The 21,674-nt window shown below is 41.2% G+C and overlaps 3 protein-coding genes across 10 annotated transcripts in view; 1 reads left to right on the top strand and 2 right to left on the bottom strand.

Annotated features, from left to right (window-relative positions):
- LOC126998917 (uncharacterized) overlaps window positions 1-11,872 on the bottom strand; it is a 73,459-nt gene extending 61,587 nt beyond the window's left edge. Inside the window, exon 1 of the mRNA XM_050861170.1 lies at window positions 10,711-11,872. The gene's annotated coding sequence lies outside the window, so the exon portion shown is untranslated. The remainder of the gene's footprint in view (window positions 1-10,710) is intronic.
- LOC126998915 (retinol dehydrogenase 11-like) overlaps window positions 1-16,440 on the top strand; it is a 17,034-nt gene extending 594 nt beyond the window's left edge. For 6 of the 8 annotated variants that reach the window (XM_050861168.1, XM_050861167.1, XM_050861162.1 and 3 more), the window contains exons 2-8: window positions 1,641-1,882; window positions 5,756-5,908; window positions 6,650-6,838; window positions 7,022-7,180; window positions 8,188-8,307; window positions 8,639-8,846; window positions 10,070-16,440. In XM_050861168.1, coding sequence (XP_050717125.1) covers window positions 1,813-1,882; window positions 5,756-5,908; window positions 6,650-6,838; window positions 7,022-7,180; window positions 8,188-8,307; window positions 8,639-8,846; window positions 10,070-10,169 — 999 coding nt within the window. In that variant the 5' untranslated portion in view covers window positions 1,641-1,812 and the 3' untranslated portion in view covers window positions 10,170-16,440. The remainder of the gene's footprint in view (window positions 1-1,640; window positions 1,883-5,755; window positions 5,909-6,649; window positions 6,839-7,021; window positions 7,181-8,187; window positions 8,308-8,638; window positions 8,847-10,069) is intronic. The other 2 variants (XM_050861160.1, XM_050861163.1) reach the window with 1 other exon arrangement.
- Window positions 16,441-17,230: 790 nt separating this feature from the next.
- Window positions 17,231-21,674, bottom strand: part of LOC126998910 (kinectin-like) — a 31,213-nt gene continuing 26,769 nt past the window's right edge. The window contains exon 12 of the mRNA XM_050861150.1: window positions 17,231-17,775. The gene's annotated coding sequence lies outside the window, so the exon portion shown is untranslated. The remainder of the gene's footprint in view (window positions 17,776-21,674) is intronic.

Raw genomic sequence — 21,674 nt, 5'->3', positions numbered from 1 at the left:
GAACGCTGGCTGTACGTAAGCCTTATGTATTTATTTTTATGATCCCGATGCTATAGATAAAAAAAATATTTGTGACAGTTGGACCAGGCTTTATCGATGCTACATGTCTAAATATTTACGTAACAAAAACTTTAATATATATATATATATATATATATATATATATATATATATATATATATATATATATATATATATATATAAATAGTTAAGCTGAGGAAGTCAAACTCCGTCTTACAAAGTGTCCTCATATTCTATTTGACGAAAATGCCGTATATAATATGTCATAGTGCTTACTCATATCTGTTTCTTATTTTTATGTCTGAATATGATGAAAAATATTCTTTATCGCGTGATGAAACCATGCATACGTACTACTTGCTACTTTTCTTTTCATTAATTATCGTTTGATATGATGGATCTTGAGCAGCCTTCCTCCGTATGTATTTTCTCCTTCCTACGACAAACTTTCAAGAGGGGAGTATCAAGACACCGCTCTAACCTAAAGTGATTGCTTTTGAAATATTCTGTATTCTTTCATGGGAGAGTAGTGTTGTGGCTTTTCTTTATATTATTTTGCATTGCCCTTGCCGTACCTCCTTACCGTAAAAAAAATAAAAGACAACGTGACGACCATCTTCAGTGGCAGATCATTGTCATAGTAACAGTCTCACTGGAACGTCAACAACACAACGGTATTAGAGGAATACCTACACGTGCGCCGGCTTACCTAGATGAAGAAAAATAGCCCCGTCCCCTCACTCAGCACAGTCAAGGCCAAGGCCATACAATGAAGACGGTGCCGAGACACGCCACGCCTGAGAGGCTAAGCGGTCGTACATTTTGCACACGTGGCAGTGGGTAGTGTTGCCCCCTCGCAGCTGGGCACCACAGAGGCAGCACAGACACCGTTACCCTTTGTAAATGCCTAGAAAATATGGGAAAGAGCGGCGATAGGCTAAGAAAACGGCATTCATGATTTTTTTTCTGATTCATCCATTTCATTTTAAGTCCTAGTGTCCACAAAGATGACCGACTTATTGGAAACTAAAAGACCTTCGTTTCATCGTGTATCTAACACAAGAATCATTAGTTGACACAGTGCACACCCACCGCTCTGTTAGTTCTTTTAGTTCCGCCGCAGGGACCATCACCACGCGCCACTCTTTCCCAGTAGCAGAGAAGGAAAATGTCTCTTCACTATCCAACAATTACATAACCCCAACACATGTGTCTTATGTCTCTCAGCAGGGATACATGAGCATTCAAGACGAGTGTACAGCATTATCATCATCACATTTAGCCATTTTTACTAATTCGCTGCAGGTCAAATGCCTCTCCCAACGGTCTCCACCCTTATCTGTCTGATGTTAGTGTACTCCATCATGCTCCGACAAATGCTCTCGTTGTATCTCTTCACCTGAACATGTCTGCCCCGATTTCAACACAATTCCTGGGTTGCTCTTCTGTTACTTAGGTTATCCATCTGTTATCAGTTATACGTATGATAGACCTTCCCAAGTCCGTTTCTTATCATTAATCGTCATTTTAATATTTTCAGTCTTTGTTCCTTATTAATCCATGATGCTCGCTCCCTGTCTCCATGTTATAAACTTTTTTTTTCATTTCTCTTTGTGTAGTTCTTAGTTACAGTGCATAAAACTCGTCAATAATACATACAATTATAAAAAAACAGTGACTTGTTACAAGCCTAACTTTGTACGCTGGCAAATAAAAGAGAGAGAAAAAAAGGTTCGAACTCCACTCCATCAGTGCATCGCCAGGGGCCGTGCTCCGCCAGGCCTCGCTAGAATGACTTGGACAGACTTTGTGGAATGGCTGGATCAAAACAAAGTCGTGCTTATTGCCGTCACCTGTACAGGTAAGTCTGCTTTAAGCGGCTTCTAATGAGATTTAGGTCAAGCTCTTCCACTCTGGTGCAATGATGCGATTGTGAAAAATGCACCGATACCAATGAAGTGTGTGTGTGTGTGTGTGTGTGTCTGCGAGCGCCCGCGCGTGTGGCGGGGGGGGGGGGCTCGGAAACGAAGTTAAATATTGAAATTGCAAAGTTAGAGTTTTATCGTAACTTGAAGACCGAGTCAAGTGCAGCTGCTCTTTCGCCCCGTCCTCCACCCGCCGCCACCAATGAGTTCACAATGGCTGCATTAAACGTTGCCTTCGCAAACGTACGTGGACCAACCTTACTGAAGGTCAATGAGGAAAAAAATAAATTCCCGAGGCTCACATTAATGACTACAAATTTACGATCCCTTCAAATGTAGACAAGGATAGACTGGGAGGGGGTGCTTCCTTGTGCCCCGCGAGGCATCACGTTATACATTCAGAGCTGACGAGCACTTGAGGCCACTTGCTAAGAAATGTCATATATCAGAGGGTTAACGTCACACTACTGTTATATCCACGAGTCGCGACGCTCACCGCTCGCACCCCACAGCCTACTGGTGTAAAGAATGACCCGACGGGGATGGAGGAAAGGAAAGGGGGAGGGAGGAAAAGAGGAAAGAGGATACAATCTTGAAACGGAGTCATCAAAGTTCAGATACTAATAGTGCCGTTTACACAAAGACCCATTCGCTAAAGTTCTCAGGCAATCATAACGGTCTCTAATAACAGCCTCCTAATCCCTGAGTGTCGAGCGAATACAATTGAAGACGTGAGATCAATGACGTTTTTCAGCTTGGAAGTAACCTTTGCGCTTTGCACCATGAATAACAACTCCAGCTTTAACAACGATAAGGACGATGCCGCAGACACGAACACAAACTGTACATCAAGAGCTCAATATATCATTTTCAGAGCGTTCATGTTCCTCCCGCCTCGTCTGTTGATGAAGTCAGACTAAGGCTTCCTAATGCACCCACATTTGTCAGGTTTCCTCAGCCACGGCCGAGTCCTTCATTCAATTCCACTCGCAGCTACTTATTAAACTTGCACCTCCGCCTCCCATTATGATGCGATAACGTGAGTGTGGAAAAATTGCACTGTTGCCGTTGAATTTGTGTGTGTGTGTGTGTGTGTGTAGCTTCTTGACATCAATGACCATCGTGAACAATGAAGCTCAGATATACCAACAGCTGCTCCCCTCACCTTGTCCTGCCCCTCTATTTCGCTCCACCCTTGCCTTCCGCTGCTTCCTGTCGTTCCCATTCCCATCGCTGACGGCATGCCACCGCCACTCCCCCCCCCCTTCTCATTACCACCGCAGCATCCTTTATTATCACAACAACAACAACAACAACAACAACATCTCTCTCTCTCTCTCTCTCTCTCTCTCTCTCTCTCTCTCTCTCTCTCTCTCTCTCTCTCTCTCTCTCTCTCTCTCTCTCTCTCTCACACACACACACACACACACACACACACACACACACACACACACACACACACACACACACACACACACAGGCGGTGGCTGAGTGGTTAGCGTACGGGCGCCGCATCCAGAAGGACGTGGGTTCGCGCTCCGCCTGCCGCCACAAGCTGGGATATTTCAGTCACCGCCGAGTGGCCTGACTACCCACTTGCTGTCCTGAAGACCACTTATCAACGCGGACTCTAGATTCTCTCTCTAATCAATCAATCAATCAATGGGGCATACGCCGGGGGGCGCGTCGCCTCGCCCACCCTACGACGCCAAGCCCGGGGGTCTCTCCGGGCGAGTTTCCATGCAGGCCCCCTTCCCAACACGAGTACCTCCCGGCAGGATCTATCGACTTGCTCAAGCCACGAACTCCGTGGGCGTCCCCTTGGCCTCCTCCACTCAGGATTGTATCTTACAGAGACAACCCGATGAGCAGGTGACGGAGAGAGGATCAAAGATGAGCTCCGGGAGGCAGCATGAGCCAAGCAAGATAGCGCCACTATAAACACTTGCCTGCGCCATAAAGAGCTGGGGACGATCACTAAGCCCCACCAAGAAAGCCTACCAGTGCCTGAAAAGTGCCAGAAAAGACACACAAAGAAAAATTCAATGTCAGCAGCAGGAAGAGGAAGGAGGAGGAAGTACGTGACCCCGGCCATAGCGTAGCGACGAGAAGCCTTACACAGTCACCGTACACTCAGCCTGTCCCCGCCACTATAATGGCTCCTTGGTGGCCGGCTGCTGGGCAGCTCTAACAGTGGACTCACTCACTGCACCGATTGTTTGTAGCGTACCGGGGATCGTTGGCCTTGACATAAGAAATACGTGATAGCACGGTACAGCTTTATAGTGGCTCCACCCTCTTATCCGTCACCTGTTAATTCCACTCAAACATGCACCAGCGGTTAGACTAAACAGTGGACGTATATAATATTTAGGTCCCCTTAACTTGAACCGAGTTTGTACCTTAACACAATGAAATGGTACAGTACAGTAAAGCTCTGAAGTGGCTCCACCCTAATACCGCTGGAGGGCGCTACGACAGGGGATTTAAGCGTCGAGGGAATAATTTGTATACCAACGAAACAGCTGACCTTGAAACAAGAAACTTTTATATATCCTTTCATACGACAAAAATGGCACAGTAAAGCTTTGCAACTGCTCCATCCTCATGGCCCATGCCTACCAATTCCACATTCCACTGTACATAGTTGGCTATGACGCAACATGACACCCTTATTGATGTATGCTTCAACAATAAGGGTCTCTTCGTTCAGTGCGATCTCCTCGAGAAACTTACTAGTAGCTGGCGTTAGATACAAAATATGTTTTACAGAAATATGAGAAAAAATAAAGACGAAGGTATAAGTACCATTTCATGCGCAGCAGAATAATAAACAAGGAATCTTAGTTGATATATGAAAATTAATAGTATTGTCAAAATAGTAAATGCTCATCGAATATTAGTTTGACAATATTTCACTTTTAATTTTTCACTTTTTTTTTTTATAAAAGCACCAATGCGTACGAAATGCCGACCATACCTAATCATTTAGACATTTGATTCCCATATATAAGTCATGTGAAGGACTCTGGGTCAGCCTTGAACTTCAGCGGGATACAAGGCGGTTGTGGCGGTAACGTGATGCCTCTGTGGCTGACTTGTGGCTTCGTGGAGCCTCTCTGGAGTGTCTGGTAACTTGGATCGGGTCATTTTTAAACGAAGTTGCTATAAATGTTATCATGAAGACTTAACACAAGAAAAAGAGAAAGGCAATGTTGCAAGTCTTTGTTCGACACGTGATGCATCTACAAGCACTATGTAAAGACCTTGTTATATCTGACCACTGCATGGTGGGATGCGGTGTCTTCTCAAAAGCTTTAACTATTCATGCTGATAGTATTGTTCGGACCTTTGCCTCTGTGCTCTGAGCCTCTCACACCCATATCTCCTTACCTCTCTCTCCACCCGGCGCTATGTTCTAGCTTAGTATGTATATGTTATTTACTTATTTTTGTGAGCGGGTCTACCGAGTAACACGGCAAATGCCAGCTGCTGCTTCCTCGGTCGTTGAATATCATGCATGCGTAAGATCGGACACTAGTACAGCCTCTGAGGGACACCGACTCCTGTATACAATGATGGATATGAAAAAGGATGCTTCACATTCGTCTATCTGGCACTTTCCTCATTATATGGATGAGAGACGACCACTTCGAGGACTTACGGAATCTCTCTCTCTCTCTCTCTCTCTCTCTCTCTCTCTCTTTGTGTGTGTGTGTGTGTGTGTGTGTGTGTGTGTGTGTGTCAGTGGGAGCATGTAAACCATTTTTCTTCCTTTTAATCAATTAAGCCAATCAATCACTTTTCAGTGGTGGGTGTCAGTGGGTGTCTGGTGGGACTCCGGGTGTGGCTGCAGGGGCCCAAGTGCAAGAGCAAGGCACGGCTGGACGGCAAGACTGTCATCATCACCGGAAGCAACACTGGCATCGGCAAAGAGACGGCTCGGGACCTTTCGCGCAGGGGTAAGTTGTCATGGAGCGACGCCAAAGTGAGGCTTACATTCACTCAAAGAGCTCTTGAAAAAATGAGGGCGTATTGGCAATGTGTACGATTCATTTCACAGGATAGAGATGGCACATGTAACCGGTGCTGACACTCTCTACAACCATCTTGATGAATGAAACACGAAAGAAAACGAACACGAGACGCGACTATAATGCCCTCTGTTTGAACTGTCTTCAAATTAGGGCAGAAGACCATAAGGCAAAGTTGCTGATAGTGAGAAGCATTCAAATTTTGGTAACTTGTTTCTTCTTTCACTCCTGTTTCTACGTATAAAAAGTTGCTGAATAAAACATTAAAATGCTTAGTCAACGTGAGTTTCTCGCCATGGGCAGGGAAGTGAAATATATTTACGGGATGCAGAGGGGCTATAATAACATTTGAAATAATATACATTTTATTCAATGTTTTCAACATATTTGTATTAGCTTGTTTTCAGCAATCATGCTCCTTCACAGTGCCTTCATAGAACTCCGATAGTGATGAACCCTGTGCAGTGGCATCGTATGATATTAGCCCCTGCACAATGACACTCACGCAGCTATTTACTGAACTCCAGGACAGATTTGTCATTCAAAAAATATTAATCTCGAAGTTTGTTTCATTATACTTTGTTTTGTCTTGGGTCCCTCGATGCTTCCCACAGACAGTAATAAATGTTGTGAGAGACTCATTACGCCTCCCCTACCTACCCGTGGCAGGGGCGCGTCTGGTGATGCTGTGCCGCGACCTTCAGAAAGCCAGAGTCGCGGCGGAGGAGATCCACCAGGAGACTGGCAACATTGTGGTCGTCCACCATCTGGACCTTGCCTCCCTGCAGTCCATCCGCAACACCGCAGAGACCCTCAGAGACACGGAGCCCAACGTGCACATTCTCATTAATAACGCAGGTATGAATAACGCGCCTATACACTGAACGCCAAAGAGCACGGCGTCTTAATTTTCTTTCAGGAGGGGAGGGGAGGAATAGCCACAAATTGATCGTGTTTTATTCACGATGCTGATTTTGAGGTGATTGCGTTTTACTAATAAACAATGATATTAGGTGTAACAATTCAACTTTGTTGTTACAGGAGTGATGATGTGCCCGCGTTGGGAGACCAAGGATGGCTTTGAGATGCAGCTGGGCACCAATCACCTGGGCCACTTCCTGCTGACGATGTTGCTCCTGGACCGGCTCAAGGCTTCTGCTCCCTCCAGGATCGTCAATGTCTCCTCCATCGCCCACACCCGTAAGTATATTTCATTCACTAATGCAGTGTGAAATAACGCAATGCTAAGCAATGCTTCTAAATAGAGCTGTGAGTGACACTACATATATATTTTCTATTCAAGACCGTAATTGGTGGAGTCAACTTATTCAAGCCCCGCGCCAATTTTTCCTTAATCTTCCCTTCCCTCAATGTTATTATTCCTTCCAAGCGACGCGACAAAGTAAATAATCCAACTGAAAAACAGACGACTTAATCGATAGTTTTACTCGGCTAAGCACCTTATATAATTGCATACTCAAGTACTTAACATAGGTAGTGTTAACTTAAGTCTACACTTACTGTAACGTAGCCATACTAGGAATATTACAGTAACACAAGACAACACTCACTATAAACACCAAAGTCAATTTTCAAAAGAATTTTTGAGGCACTTTTTATTTTATTTAGGGCGCCTCCGTGGTGCACAGGACTATCACGCCTATAGCTATGAATCCGCGGGCCTGGGTTCGAATCCTACCCTGGGCAGTCGGCGCGCAGTTCACCCAGCTGTTCATTCTCCCTTTCAGGCTGGTCAATAAACTGGTACCTAGGGAAACCTGGGGAAGGTAAATTGTGGTAATCGGATATCACATTGTCCCTGTGTCTCGGGGTAATAGGTTATTACCCCCCACAGGTTCAGAAGCCAATATGATGGAGATGAGCACCGAGGCCACGCGCAGCTCAATGTATGCCCCCAACTTTACCTTTTGCCTTTTTTATATTTTCATTTTGAGCTGATAAATATTGTGCAGTTTCACAAACAGAGCAGTATGAGAAGCATTATTATCAGACTCAGTGCAAAACATACCGATTCGGATTTTTCTCTGAACTAATGTGAATTTGGCATGCCCGATAGAGGCAGACGCTAAGGGCCTTGTCTTTGACATCTACCCCACCGTCAAACTCGTATATGCAATTAACCTTTAAAGCTCCCATATCTGATATCAAACTTAATTAACCTTTAAATTCCTATTTCTGATCTCTAGAGGGCAGGATGCACTGGGAAGACCTTCACTTCAAAGAAAGCTACGACGCCAAGGATTCCTACTGCCAGAGCAAGTTGGCCAACCTGCTGTTCACTCGAGAGCTGGCCAAGAGGCTACAAGGTGCGACAGGCTCATGTTTACCTCTCCCGAAGGACGTAGTTCCCCGTTCTTACTAACTAACTTTACAAAATATAACAATTTTTCAGCAGGGATATTAAGATAAAGTGACGCCCAGTCAACTGAACGACCACTTATATTTTTCTCATGTTACATAGTTTTTTTTCACGGTCTTTGTTTTACGTGCAGTGAGGGATCCCTCAAATTAATATTTGGCCATTCAGTTACCTCATCTCTTATTTGAGGAACTAATTCATGCTGCGGTGCCGCAATGCAATGGAGAGTGCAAGGTAACGCACATGCTTCCGCTCTAACTAATTGTTTTTAATGGCAGGCACCAATGTGACGACCTACGCTCTGCACCCCGGGGTCGTGCAGACTGAGTTAGGCAGACACATTCACCAGTCTGTCAACGGGTTCATCCACTGGGCCTTCCACTTCTTCGGTAACTTTTTCTTCAAGACGGTGACGCGTGGAGCACAAACCACAATCTACTGCGCCGTGGATGAGCCTCTCGCGAACCAGACGGGGAAGTATTACAGGTAAGGGATGCAGTCGTAGAAGTATAATAAATTGTGATGTCTAAGCAATATTCTAACATTAAGTTGTAAAGACCATATAGTGTAATCTCATAAGGAGAGGTGCCTTAATAATTTTCTTGAAATTATTCACTCGCAAAAAAGGAAGCAATGCAGACGAAGGGAGGGTTGTGCAAGAGTTTATCAATGAAAGAGATGGAAAACTGAAGATGCTGGCTAACCACTGTACGGGATATTTGAACACCATAGGCATAGGGGTAAGATAAAATAGAAAGTTTTGTGCAGCGAGGCCGCGGGAGTTTAGGACGCATGCAGTTAGCAAGTTGAGAAGAGCAGTTAATATGAAAATAGTGGTAAGCGATTGAAAGGGAAGCAACATCGCGGCAGAATTCATGAGGAAGACGGTCAGTTTTGGGAGGGGAGCTGAAACGGCGCAAAGCACTTGAATCCACTTTGCCCAAAAAGACTGTGTGGGTGGAGCTTCATGTTCAATTCCTTGAAAGGTAGTATAAAAGTAAGACTAAAAAAACGCAATAAGATGTTTTTTTTTTTTAACAAGCCGAAACTTTCAGCTTTCATTAACTGTCTGATATAATGAAAATATGGCATCGCAACACCTCAGATTATACTCTGCAAATAAAAACAAAATAATAATAATAATAATAATAATAATGATGATGATGATGATGATGATGATGATGATGATGATGATGATGATGATGATGATGATGATGATGATGATGATGATGATGATGATGATGATGATGATGATGATGATGATGATGATGATGATGATGATGATGATGATAATAATAATAATAATAATAATAATAATAATAATAATAATAATAATAATAATAATAATAATAATAATAATAATAATAATAATAATAATAATAATAATAATAATAATAATAATAATAATAATAATAATAATAATAATAATAATAATAATAATGATAATAATTACAGGTAAATTTAATAAACTCCCAAACCAATACCAAAGACCTCGCAAACTCCTTGTATAGTATTTGGTGTTCATATCTAAGTTAAGAAATTTGAGGAAACTACAAAGGTGTGGTGTGTCTGGTAGAAAACCTCACCATTATGGAGTGTATGAATTTGAATACGTTTGGTTCGGGCTGTTACGAATACAATGGATTGGACTGTGGAATTAGCTCTGAAGCGGCCATCAATCCCTAACCTTGTACGTATTGTTGTTGCAGTGACTGTGCCGAGAAGCAGCCCCATCCGCTGGCCCTGTGTGATGAGGACGCGCGGCGGCTCTGGGACCTCAGCGTGCAATTGGTGGGCCTCGAAGTGTGAGCCGCCCCTTGCCAACGACATAACTAATTAATACACCAGCCCTCGCTTATGCTGAAAATCCGATTTCTATATAAAGAGGATGACTGAAGGCAGCTTTAGTCAATCATTACCTATACCACAGGCCATGACTTTCCAGGGCTTGAGAGTCCAGACTGGAGCCAAAGTTTCTACATTTTCCACACGAGTGTCTATAATAGTAGTGATCCCTGTAGGGCCGAGAGGAAACACGGACACCCTCTTTTGATTCATTGTGGATATAATTAGACGTCGGTATTCTCAGATGCTTTCACCTCTCGCATTAACTACTTCCCAAGGCCGAAAAGGAGACTAATCAAGCTCTCATGAGTGTTATATTCCCGCTCATGGTACAGAAGCCTTGTGAAGCTATCACCAGGGCCACGAAATTATTCATTAATAAGCCTCATCCCACGAAAGCCTTGTCAAATGTGTGTAGCCTACTGATCGAGTCACCGAAATGTTTAAGGATGTGGCTCTAAGACTCTACCACTGAGACTGCTTTGAACTATGGCCTTTAACTTACCTAAAGTACGAAGTGTCATCACCAAGCCGCCCTCACACCCCGCCTCCACGGTGTTGTAGGAATTAGCTCGCATCCGAAAAATAGCTCGCAGAGAGAGGTCTTTAACTTGCTTACATTTTTTTTATATACTTCACTTACTGCTATCGTTTACTTCTCCTGTTTCGGCTCCAATACGTGGCACAAACATCAGAGCAACACTTTTAATTAAGAAAGGCTTTATAATAAACGAATAGGGCAGATTTTAGAAAGAATTACCCCACGTTGATGTTCACTCAGTTCTTGCTTGTTTTGTCTGTTGGTCTGGTGTGTTGTTTTCTTGCGGGCAATATCAATCATTACAAAAACCACAAGTGGACAGACTAGATCAAAACCAGGTAAATTAATGGGTTTTCCAGTTGTATATTACCCATGCAGTGTGCATGCGTAGTGAACAGAAGAGCGACTTATTTCTGGAAGGAGGTATTTCTCGCAACACCGGCACGCGCAAGAACTCTATCTTGGAGGACTTTATAGTCTATCGACTCAACTAAGGCGCGGTTCCCACTATTCTGTTTTCACGGATCCGTCGACCGTCAGTGACGTCATCGACGGAGAGGAGTACAGTGGGAACCGGGGCACGCCCGGGTCCGCGCGCGGAGCTCCGTCGGCCCGTCCAGAGATGAATCCATGAAAATATGAAATGAAAGTACTTAGATACAAAATAAGATATACATACATTTCAATATAAAAATAATTTAGATACATTTGCATTATGTACATCTATTTCGTTTGGCGATAAATATCTTTTGTTGAGAACTGGAAGTGTGGCAACAATTAACGCAGACCGCCGCACCAACACACCCACCTGAAGCTCATGTGTTCGCCTACCCAGTTGAGTTCACAACTTCACACTGCCCAGCTATAACCACGTCCAGACACCAATAGCCTTCCAGACTAGTCTATATCAGGTATGTTACTACATTTCATATAGGATTCCTGGTATTAGTAATTGATAAACCTAAGGACTGTGTATGCATAATATTCATTTGAGGCCCGTATACTAATGTTTATCAACAAGTTTTTATTAAGCTAGCTAGCTGGCCTCTATTCTTCTCCAGCAGCAAGCAGAGCGACAGCAATCAATAAGTCGTTGGAAAAAAAAAAAAAAAAATATATATATATATATATATATATATATATATATATATATATATATATATATATATATATATATATTCATAATACGACTGCATGGTGTTATGAATGGCTTGAGATTTGAGGGAAAGACAACGACTCTGTAAACCTTCCATTTCACTTGGCAACGTGGCTCATGAGACGGTGCCGTCTGAGGGACGTACCTTCGCAAAAGGCGCCAGGCCGCACCATTCACCCTTCCGCCACCACGGAATTCTCACGTAGGTCTCACTCTCGCGTCCTGCACAGCCAAGTAAAATATATTATATACAACGTAAATAAGAGAGAGAGAGAGAGAGAGAGAGAGAGAGAGACAGTGGAAAGCCAGCACTCCTCGGGCGAGCAGCCGGGTGGCCCTTCTACGGAGGCGAGGTGGACCCGTGGAGTCATCCTCGCTTAGGGCCACCCCTCCGTAGTCAAGTCGACCAGTCGGCTGCTCCCACGAGTCAGCTACGGGTGTCTGCTGGGCGCCTGCCCAGAGAGCCCGTGCCTCCGTCGCTGCTCGCCGGCTTTTACCCGTGGCTGTGGCGGCGGTGGAGGCCCTCCACCGCCGCCACAGCCTCCACTGGAGGCTTCCCCACACCCGCCGCACGCCAGTGGCGGGTTCCCCCCTGCGACGGGCCGTCGCTAGACAAAGGCCCGTTCCCCCTTTTTAGGGGGTAAATCCTAAAAGAAGAAGAGAGAGAGAGAGAGGAGCGGGGCGGTAGCGAGCTCCTCTGAGGAGAGTGGTGGGGCGATGCTGGGTTCACACATTCACGATTTGTGGTCCACGATGGCCCCCCGGAGGGCAGGTGGTAAAACCGTGACCTCTGGTCTCGATCTGACTGCCGGATTACCCATGTGGCGGGACTGGCGGCTGTACAACGGTGTAGTACAAGGGTAGTATGCCGGAGCGAGAACAACGTTCCCGGATCAATCCCTATCCCACCCCAGAGCCCTTCCGACCCACAGAAAATGGCGGCGGCCACAGAAAATGACAATATATCACCACGGTTACAGCCGGTAACCCACGACCCACCCACGACGACCAGGATGAAGTTACGGAGTTGCCTAGGTGCCTTCCCGGTGTTTCACGGACATCGGCGCCTAACCGTTGTAGCATCTTGGTATTTCTGCCGATGTTATAAAAAGGGGGCGTTGCCTGGAACTGGCACCAGTGTGTGTGCGTGTGTGTGTTGAAGAACGATTTACTACAAGTTTACTGTGCAGGTAGGACATGAGCTGAATTTTGGGTTGAATTTTGCGGTCGCGGGGTGGGTTGTGGATATACTTTTTGTGGGCGTGGAGTGTGTGCAGGTGACAGATGCTTTCAGATTACGGGGCTGGCAGGATCTTTGGACCTCAGGTCAGGTAGGGTCAGGTAGGCTACGTGTGAAGTGAACTTTGAGGGGATGAAGATTAAGGAAAGGGGATTATATGACCTGATATGCTTCGGTGTTAATTGAGGGGCAAGGCTAGTTAGGTCATTAGTGGCAGCAAATTGATAAAGGCTGTAATTAGCCATGTGTATGTGTGTGTGTGTGTGTGTGTGTGTGTGTGTGTCCATCTCCACCACCTCATCGAGGAGAGTGGTGGCGGCCTTCTTCCGTCCATTTTCCTGGGGCTGAGTGACTACCTCTTGTGTCTGGGTAGCAGTACCTTCCTCCTGCAAGGGGGGACTGGGGCTACTCCGTAGCCATTTCGGCTGCTGCAGTGGCTAACTCGAGCTCGTCGACCAGCAACACGTGCACGGAGGCGTCAGAGCGCTGGGCCATGGTGATGTGCGCACTGGCAGCGTTGCCACAGCTTTATGAGGTCGGTAGGCGTCCGTAGCACACGTGATCAGACCGTGGCTGAGCGGCGGAAAGCCGAGGTTACCCACCGGAATGTCACGTTTATTTCCTTTGCCACACTTCTTTTAAATCGCAGTGTCCGCCACGTACACCCTCAGTTTATTATCTGAATACATTCCATACGGTTTCTTGAGTTTCTAGTGGTGTTGATTTGTTAATAAAGAACAATTTGTGGTTTTTTTAAGGTTGCCTGCTTCATGGGTTGTGTAAACAGCTTTCTTTTATTATAGCAGGTGTTTTTTTAATCATATCACATATTTTACTTACAGGGGTTAAAAATGCAATCGACACTCGTCCCAATAGCCACTGAGTAAACGAGTTAAATTATAATAATATGCCAGACATCAGAGGACATATAGCACTAAAATAATAAAGTGAGGTAAAGGAAAATGACACTACAATATATGGGGAAAGGGGGTAAAGAGAGTTGTATGATATAGCAAAGTGAATTAAGAGGATGATGTGGGTTAGTCAAAGGCAGGGAATCATAGCGAAAAGTACGAGGAACAGCTAGTAGTTTCAATATCCAAACATGCATGTAGCGTATTAAGATGTACAAGAATGAAAGCAGTTATAATGTGAATTAATAAAATTGTAATTAGGGATCGTTATGGACGTTTAAGCACAAGTCTTTTAGGGCACAATTTATAACTTGAGGTTTATAGCTAAAGGTCATGTTTATGAAAGCGGAATACACTGAGATTCCAATAGACACTGTACATCGGAGAAGGCGGCGAATCAGTGAAATGTAAAAATGGTGGGAAAAGCAGGGCCAGAGACAAGGGACACAAAATTCAGAGCAGAGTAAAGAAGCAAGAGGGTTATCAGAGTAGTAGGATGAGGAATGTTTGGCTGTGTGTGTACAAGCATGGCATGGGTGGTTTGGGGGTAAAGTTCAAAGCTGAAGGAGGATGAGGTCAGGACTCAGAATCCAAGATAAAGTAAGGATTGGCCAATGACAGAGACATGCATCGAATCTTCCTGGGCATCACCACTCTCCCTTCCCTGGTGGGTAACACACTAGGTCCTTCACTCTGCTTCTTCATCTTTTTGCTTCCCCACAATCTCCTTGCCCTCTTTCTCCTCTCTCATCACTTTCATTTTCTCTTTCTCGGCCTCTCAGGTGTTTGGGGCTGCTGAACAGGTAGCATATAGGGTGTGCACTCCTCCCTCTCTACCTGTTATGTCTTTTTGATTAAGAGTAAGGATCTATCCCCAAAGTCCCTATATTCAGAATAATTTTATTATTAACTTTAAAGTATCAGACACGGTAAGCCTGTTGGAAGAGAGGGGAAAGTTATCTTTCAGCTCTTCAAGATCCCAATGAGGAGTAAAGAGAATAGAAGGGTTTACTGTACTTGTGGCATCATAAGGTCATTCATGACCACTAACAGCTTGTCTTGTATCAGAGAGGTATCAGGCTATATGTGACCATAGGCCTTTATATATTTAGCTGCCTTATTATATCCTTCTTTATTATGACTGGGAATGTTTGTATTTACTATTAAATAGTTTTATACTCGGTTTCCTCATATCTGTTTTTTTCATATTGGCTATGATGAAAATTAAATTTCTTATACAAGGACAGGCAAATCAATTGTTCATTATCCTAACTAAGAGTTGAGAAGATGAAGCTTAAGCTTTTATCTTTTTCTGCCTCTAACTCGGCAGAATCATGTAACTCGGCATCAAAACTCATTGATCAAACTATACATCATACAAAAATATTTAGTCAAGAACAAGCATTTTCATAAACTTAATAGTGGCTGTGGAGCCGAGCATTACATTTCACTTTTATGGAAGTAGCACCTAAATTGTATAATTGAAGATTATGACGATGATGGTAATGCTGAGCAGGAATATAAATAAAAAATTTCACTTGCTTTTATGAAACCTGCCAAGCAAATACTAACAAAACACTGGTTGATTAACCTGGTTCAGTTAACATAATGCAAAAACTCAATTACACATCATGCTGGGTCATAAAATACACAAACCATAATTTTCTGATAAACCATGTATTTGTGTTGCAATACCAGGTCCCCACCAACACCCTCAGGGGCACCAGGTAACAATCTCACACCCCAGAAAGAGCAGCACATGGGTACCAAATGAAATTATAGCACATGTGTGACATAAAAGCAGTGCTGATTAAAGGAATAGGTCTGTAACAAAACTTAATTGCACTCAATATACACGGGCTACATCGACATTACAACAGGCCCACAACCAGTAGTAGAGCAAACCACAACCCTGAGACCAATACCCTGGTCTATTGCAAGTTTTATTTATGATTGTGCTGCTATAGTTTACAAGGCAGCAACCTTATATTAGACATTTCTCAAGGAAATTTGAAAAATATTTTAGTGAAGCGAGTAATGGGAAAACTCTGCAGCACCTCCACCTAATTTTCTTGTAAGTATTTTCCTAAACATGTGCACCAAGTGAAAATATGTAATATTGGTTTCCTATACCCTTCCAACTTACTTCAGTTGATACCACAATATGCTACCAGCCCAAGGACAACCATGCACACAGTTACACTATTTTGGCTTCTTGCTGCACCATAACAAAGCAAACTGTAATCTTCACATGAATATAAAGGTCTCAAAAATACAGAATAGACAAGTTATACAAAAAGAAGCCCACATGGAATGGACTGATAACATCATTAATATTCTACTGACCTACTGGAATTATCATCCATTTGTCAAAATCTGCGGAATATACAACACAATACTTAAATACAAAATAAAAATCATACCATATATATATATATATTATATATATATATATATATATATATTATATATATATATATATATATATATATATATATATATATATATATAATATATATATATATATATATATATTATATATTTATATATATATATATATATATATATATATATATATATATATATATATATATATATATATATATATATATATATATATATATATATATATATATATATATATATATATATATATATATATATATATATATATATATATATAATATAATATATGTATGAATGCTGCCTTTACACAACAAAAGTATTTGCATTGCAATCAATATGTATAGTAAATTCTTTGTGTAAATACTAAAAGTTAAAATATATGCTTAAAAGTAAGGTTAGTTATCTTTTTTAAGTTTCTGCATGGTTACTTACTTTCATCCCTAAAATATGGCAAAATTTAACTATTGGTATCAAATGTTACTGGAATGAACTTTTGTATCATTGTAAGAGAGTTCCATAAGATAGTTCCTGATGCTTAGAAACCAGAAATGTCACTAAACTGAATAGAGAAAAATCTACAAGAGCACACTAAATCAATGCCAGCCAAATGCCCCCTACCCTCAAGTAAATTATATATAAAAAAATGTAATAAGTCAATAATAATAATAATAATTGATAATGATAATAATAAGTGCACCTAATGAAACATTGGTGACCCAGTGTGCCACCTCACCATTTCCTTTCATACATACTGAAAATCTAAGCTCATGGCATAAATAGGTGAGTTTTCTCAAGCCAAATGGCATTATTCCATCTGCATCAAAATAGGTCTCATCCAGACTGTCCTGTAAGACTCCTCTATTATAGGCAACATTGCACTTGAAAAATACCTTCCTTTGGTCAATGTGTAAACATACAGTTACATACCTAGTACTAAATCCAATGAGTGAAGGACCTACTCAATCTTGAGTTGAGATATCATGTTCTTGCATCGATCAGTTAACATTTTCAATACATCTTTTATGGTTTGTTGTAAACAGATTGATTCAAACTATATGAATATTGCACCTCAGTAGGCTTACCCAGAAGTGGTCCCAACCTGCCATGAATCTATTTCAATTACTCTTCCTACAAAAAAATGCTGGTACAAAATATGATTATAAAGGGGAAACATCTTCATGGCAGGAACCATACTGGTGTTTGTGGACACCAACTGCAGCATAACCTTGATGAGAGCCATTGTTGGTGAAGGTCATGCAGATAAAGTTGGAATGTTTAGTACAAGCTGCATCTTACTGTGTTGCACTAGCACCCTGAAAGAAAAAAAAGAAAAAAATATTACTTCATCCCAAACCCAAACATTTCCAAGGTAACACTGTTGGCTATGCAAAACTTAAATGATACGTATGCTGATGATCAAATATTCCCTATTCCCAAGTAATAAATCTGTACATATAAAACAAAATGCCCTTAACTGCACAAATTATACATTAATCCAATTACTGTAATACATAAAAAAAAAGTATGAAAAACAAATATCACCCATAACTAGAAATAATTCAGGAGGCAAAGTTAATTGATTAAGCTCTAAGTGTACCTACTCTAATTTTACATACATACCATTATTTCTTCCAGAAAAATAACAATAATCATAATTGCAGGGTAAATGTGAACAAAGCTCATACTGTTTTGTCTTCATGTCTGTTTTTAGTTGGCTCTGAATTCAAGATTTCTGTTTTATTATTTCTGCCTCTAGATCAGACATTTTTAAAGTAGTACCTAAATAACTCCATTGGGATTAAATAGGTCTTATGACAGAATTAAAGCACATTTTAAAAATAAAATGAACTTTTGTCTGTTCATAGTCCCCTCCTTTTCTCTTCTGACAGGATATTGAGGGTTATAGAAGATTAATAATGAAAATAGGGTGTTTGGTTGACTTGGAGCTCAACTCTGGGGGTATCAGCACCAAAACTCTTTTAGGAACTACTACTATAGACCATCTATCTATCAACACCTCTATTGAGGAAGCTAATTTTCTTTAAATCCTAGTCATCTGTGCTCTAATTTTGTATTATGTCCTCTAATTTTTTTCAATTTCTTCACAGCATGTCTTTTCTGTTTTCATTTAAAATCTTTAATTAATTTAAGTCAATATTAAATCTTCTCTCCCACTTTTTCTGCAGTCATGTGTGTGTGTGTGTGTGTGTGTGTGTGTGTGTGTGTGTGTGTGTGTGCACACAAACATGCATGCATGCATGTGAACGCACGCATGCACACACGCATGCATGCCTGTGACACACACACACACACACACACACGCACGAAGGAAAATTTGGACAAATATACATTGGGAGACAGGCCTATCCGAGCTTGAGCTCAGGCCCTGTATACTACAAATAGGTAAATACAAACAGGTAAATACACACACACACACACACACACACACACACAGTAGGTGCTAAATTTAATACACTAATCCAGTTACCCACTATTACACATCTGATTCTCTTATAAACCAGGAGTGTTACCAAGATGATGACATCCCCTTTATAATGCACTTGGTCTATAGAGTGAGAGAAATTCTGCTAAATAGGGAGTGCATGGTGAGATAATGTAAAACTACATGACATGCACACAGATTCTGTGGAAGTAGTGACAATTGGAACTGACCCAAGTGGACCAGCAACTCATATGGTAATGGGCTACACTTCACATATAAATTCAAATAAAGATGAATACTGATACTGTTCCTTGGTCATACTATTCATCATTTACTCTGTAGAAAACATTGCTCTTGCATGGGTGTTACTGGTTGATATTCATGACATGATTAGTCTTTCAATTATTACCTCTATATAATTTTACCTAAACATTTATACAGTTATATGTCACTGCCATGATAACACCACCCTGCAAACAGAATTAGTGAATGAAAATAGAAGCCATCTTGGGTTGGCTAGTAGTCAGGCTGGTAGTCCCTGTCCATCAAAGTATGATGGAAAAGGGGTAGTGAAATATAATGTAGAGTATTGAAACCTTCACACTTGATGAATCCTTTTCCTTTTACTAAAATCCAGAAGTCACAAGCAAGGGAATTTAAAGGGAAACACAAGACTTTCAATATCATACAACAGTATGAAGTAAGAACCTTGTGTTTTCCTTCTGATTCCTTTGTTTGTGGCTCCTGGGTGTATTTTAGTAAAAGGATAGATCAAGCGTGAAAGTTTGAACATTACATAACATTTCACAACCCCTTTTCAATCATGATCCAAGGATAAATTCTCCTGCATTATTTTCCTTTTAAGTTTAAAAATCCTCAATGTGGTATTGAACTTCATAAAATCATACAGTATCAGTAACACCATACTCTGACTTATTAAAACAAAGGGTACTTAAACTATGCACTATCAGTAAAACTGTGCCCACTGACTGCTGTTAAATCAAATTCTACTTACACTCAAATATGACTGAGCATATGATACATGATACAAAATAATTGAAAAAAATCTAACAAATGATACATATACATATTCAGGTAAAATTTTACAAAATTAAAAAAAGCAAAAAACATTAGTGCTATGAAATAACTATCTCAATAACTTTATACATATCTTGCATGAATACACCACATACACTATACATATATGGTACCAAAGCCATGCAAGAACAAGACTTTAAATCTTATCTGTTGTCATGCATTAATTTATTCATATAAACTTCTGTCATCTCAAAAGGCAAAATTATTTCCATGGGCCCAAATATCTTAAAACTTAAATGAATGAAACAAAGAACTTGTTGATTACGATAGTTTTTGTATCACAGTGTACAACAATCTTAAGAATAAGGATGAAATAAAAATGGGAATATTAAGAGAATGTAAAGGAAAATGGGATGGAAGTGGCTAGTGGCAAGGTGTTTTGAGATTTCTAAATTTAAGGTTCAGTGGCTAAGGCAACTGATAAAGTATTTGGATAAAAGGTGTGTAGAAAAGAAAAGAAAGGGAATCCATGGTGAACACAAAAGATAAAGGGGCAGCTGAGGAGAAAGAGGGGACTAACAAGAAAAAGTTAAAAAGAAATGTGCTTTGGTGAGATGGGTGAGAAAGTACAAAGAGTAAGGAATTGATAAGCAAAGGGTTAGGGAAAGTAATATGAAAGTCGATGATGAATTAGATAAGAAGGTATCAGCATTACATATGGAGAACAAAAAGCTCTTTTGAAAAAAGAAATAAGACAAATGAGGGAAGAATAAGTGACTACAAAATTAAGAAAAGTAATGAGGTGCTTGTTCAAATGAATGGAAAGATAAAGAAGGTATAGAACTAATTCTGAGTCAGTGATGAATATGGATGGTAGAGTAAAAGTGACCAGTACAGAAGAGAAAAATTTAGGACAGCCACATCCACAGGGAGAGGTGGAGAGGGGCAAGATAAGATAAAATAAAGAAGTTAAGAGTAGGAAAGGCCCCTGGCAATGATGCCATAGCATCAGAAATGCAGAAATACAAAGTAACTGAGGAATGGATGCTGTGACTATGTAATAGCATGGCAGCATGCGGTACATTTTTATGAAATTCAGGATTTGGAATATGCAAAATTTAGCCATAGATTTAATTCTGTAAAAAATCTAAAATTCATGAATCAAATTACATATAATAACTAAGTTACTAGCTCAAGGAAATGATAAACATTTCCCAAGATTGAGGTGAGCATGAATGAGGTAATGATATGGAAAGAAAACAAGCTGCAGGTGTGAGGCATATGTATGCATATTCCTTAGTGGAAACAGCAAAATTTACTCAGATTTAAATAGACACAGACCCAATGGTATAGACTAGGTGGTCTATCCTTAAACTGAAGTGAAATCATATCAAATTTAATGTCAGAGAGGCTGGAGGATGAATTGATAAATATTTGAGTTGCAAAAGGGAAAAATATGACAGCATGTGGAGGGAACACAATTGTAAACACTAGTGGGGTAGGTAAGGAAGGGGGAAGGTATTGGTGGTATAGGCTTAGATGGCAATAAGAATATTACTGTCTCACCATCTTATCTCTCATTTTCAGAGAAGATATATGCCTGTATCTATGCAGATTCCAAGGAGACACTGAGAAATCTGACTGAAGAGGGTGATATGTACCTAGTAGTCCTAGGCAGGAACTCAGCCTAATTGAGGGATTTAACAAAAACTACATTTACCATTGACACTA

Source organism: Eriocheir sinensis, chromosome 15, assembly GCF_024679095.1.
Source record: "Eriocheir sinensis breed Jianghai 21 chromosome 15, ASM2467909v1, whole genome shotgun sequence".
NCBI lineage: Eukaryota > Metazoa > Arthropoda > Malacostraca > Decapoda > Varunidae > Eriocheir > Eriocheir sinensis.
Note: the sequence above shows the minus strand (reverse complement) of the source record. Positions and strands in the feature narration are given on the sequence as shown.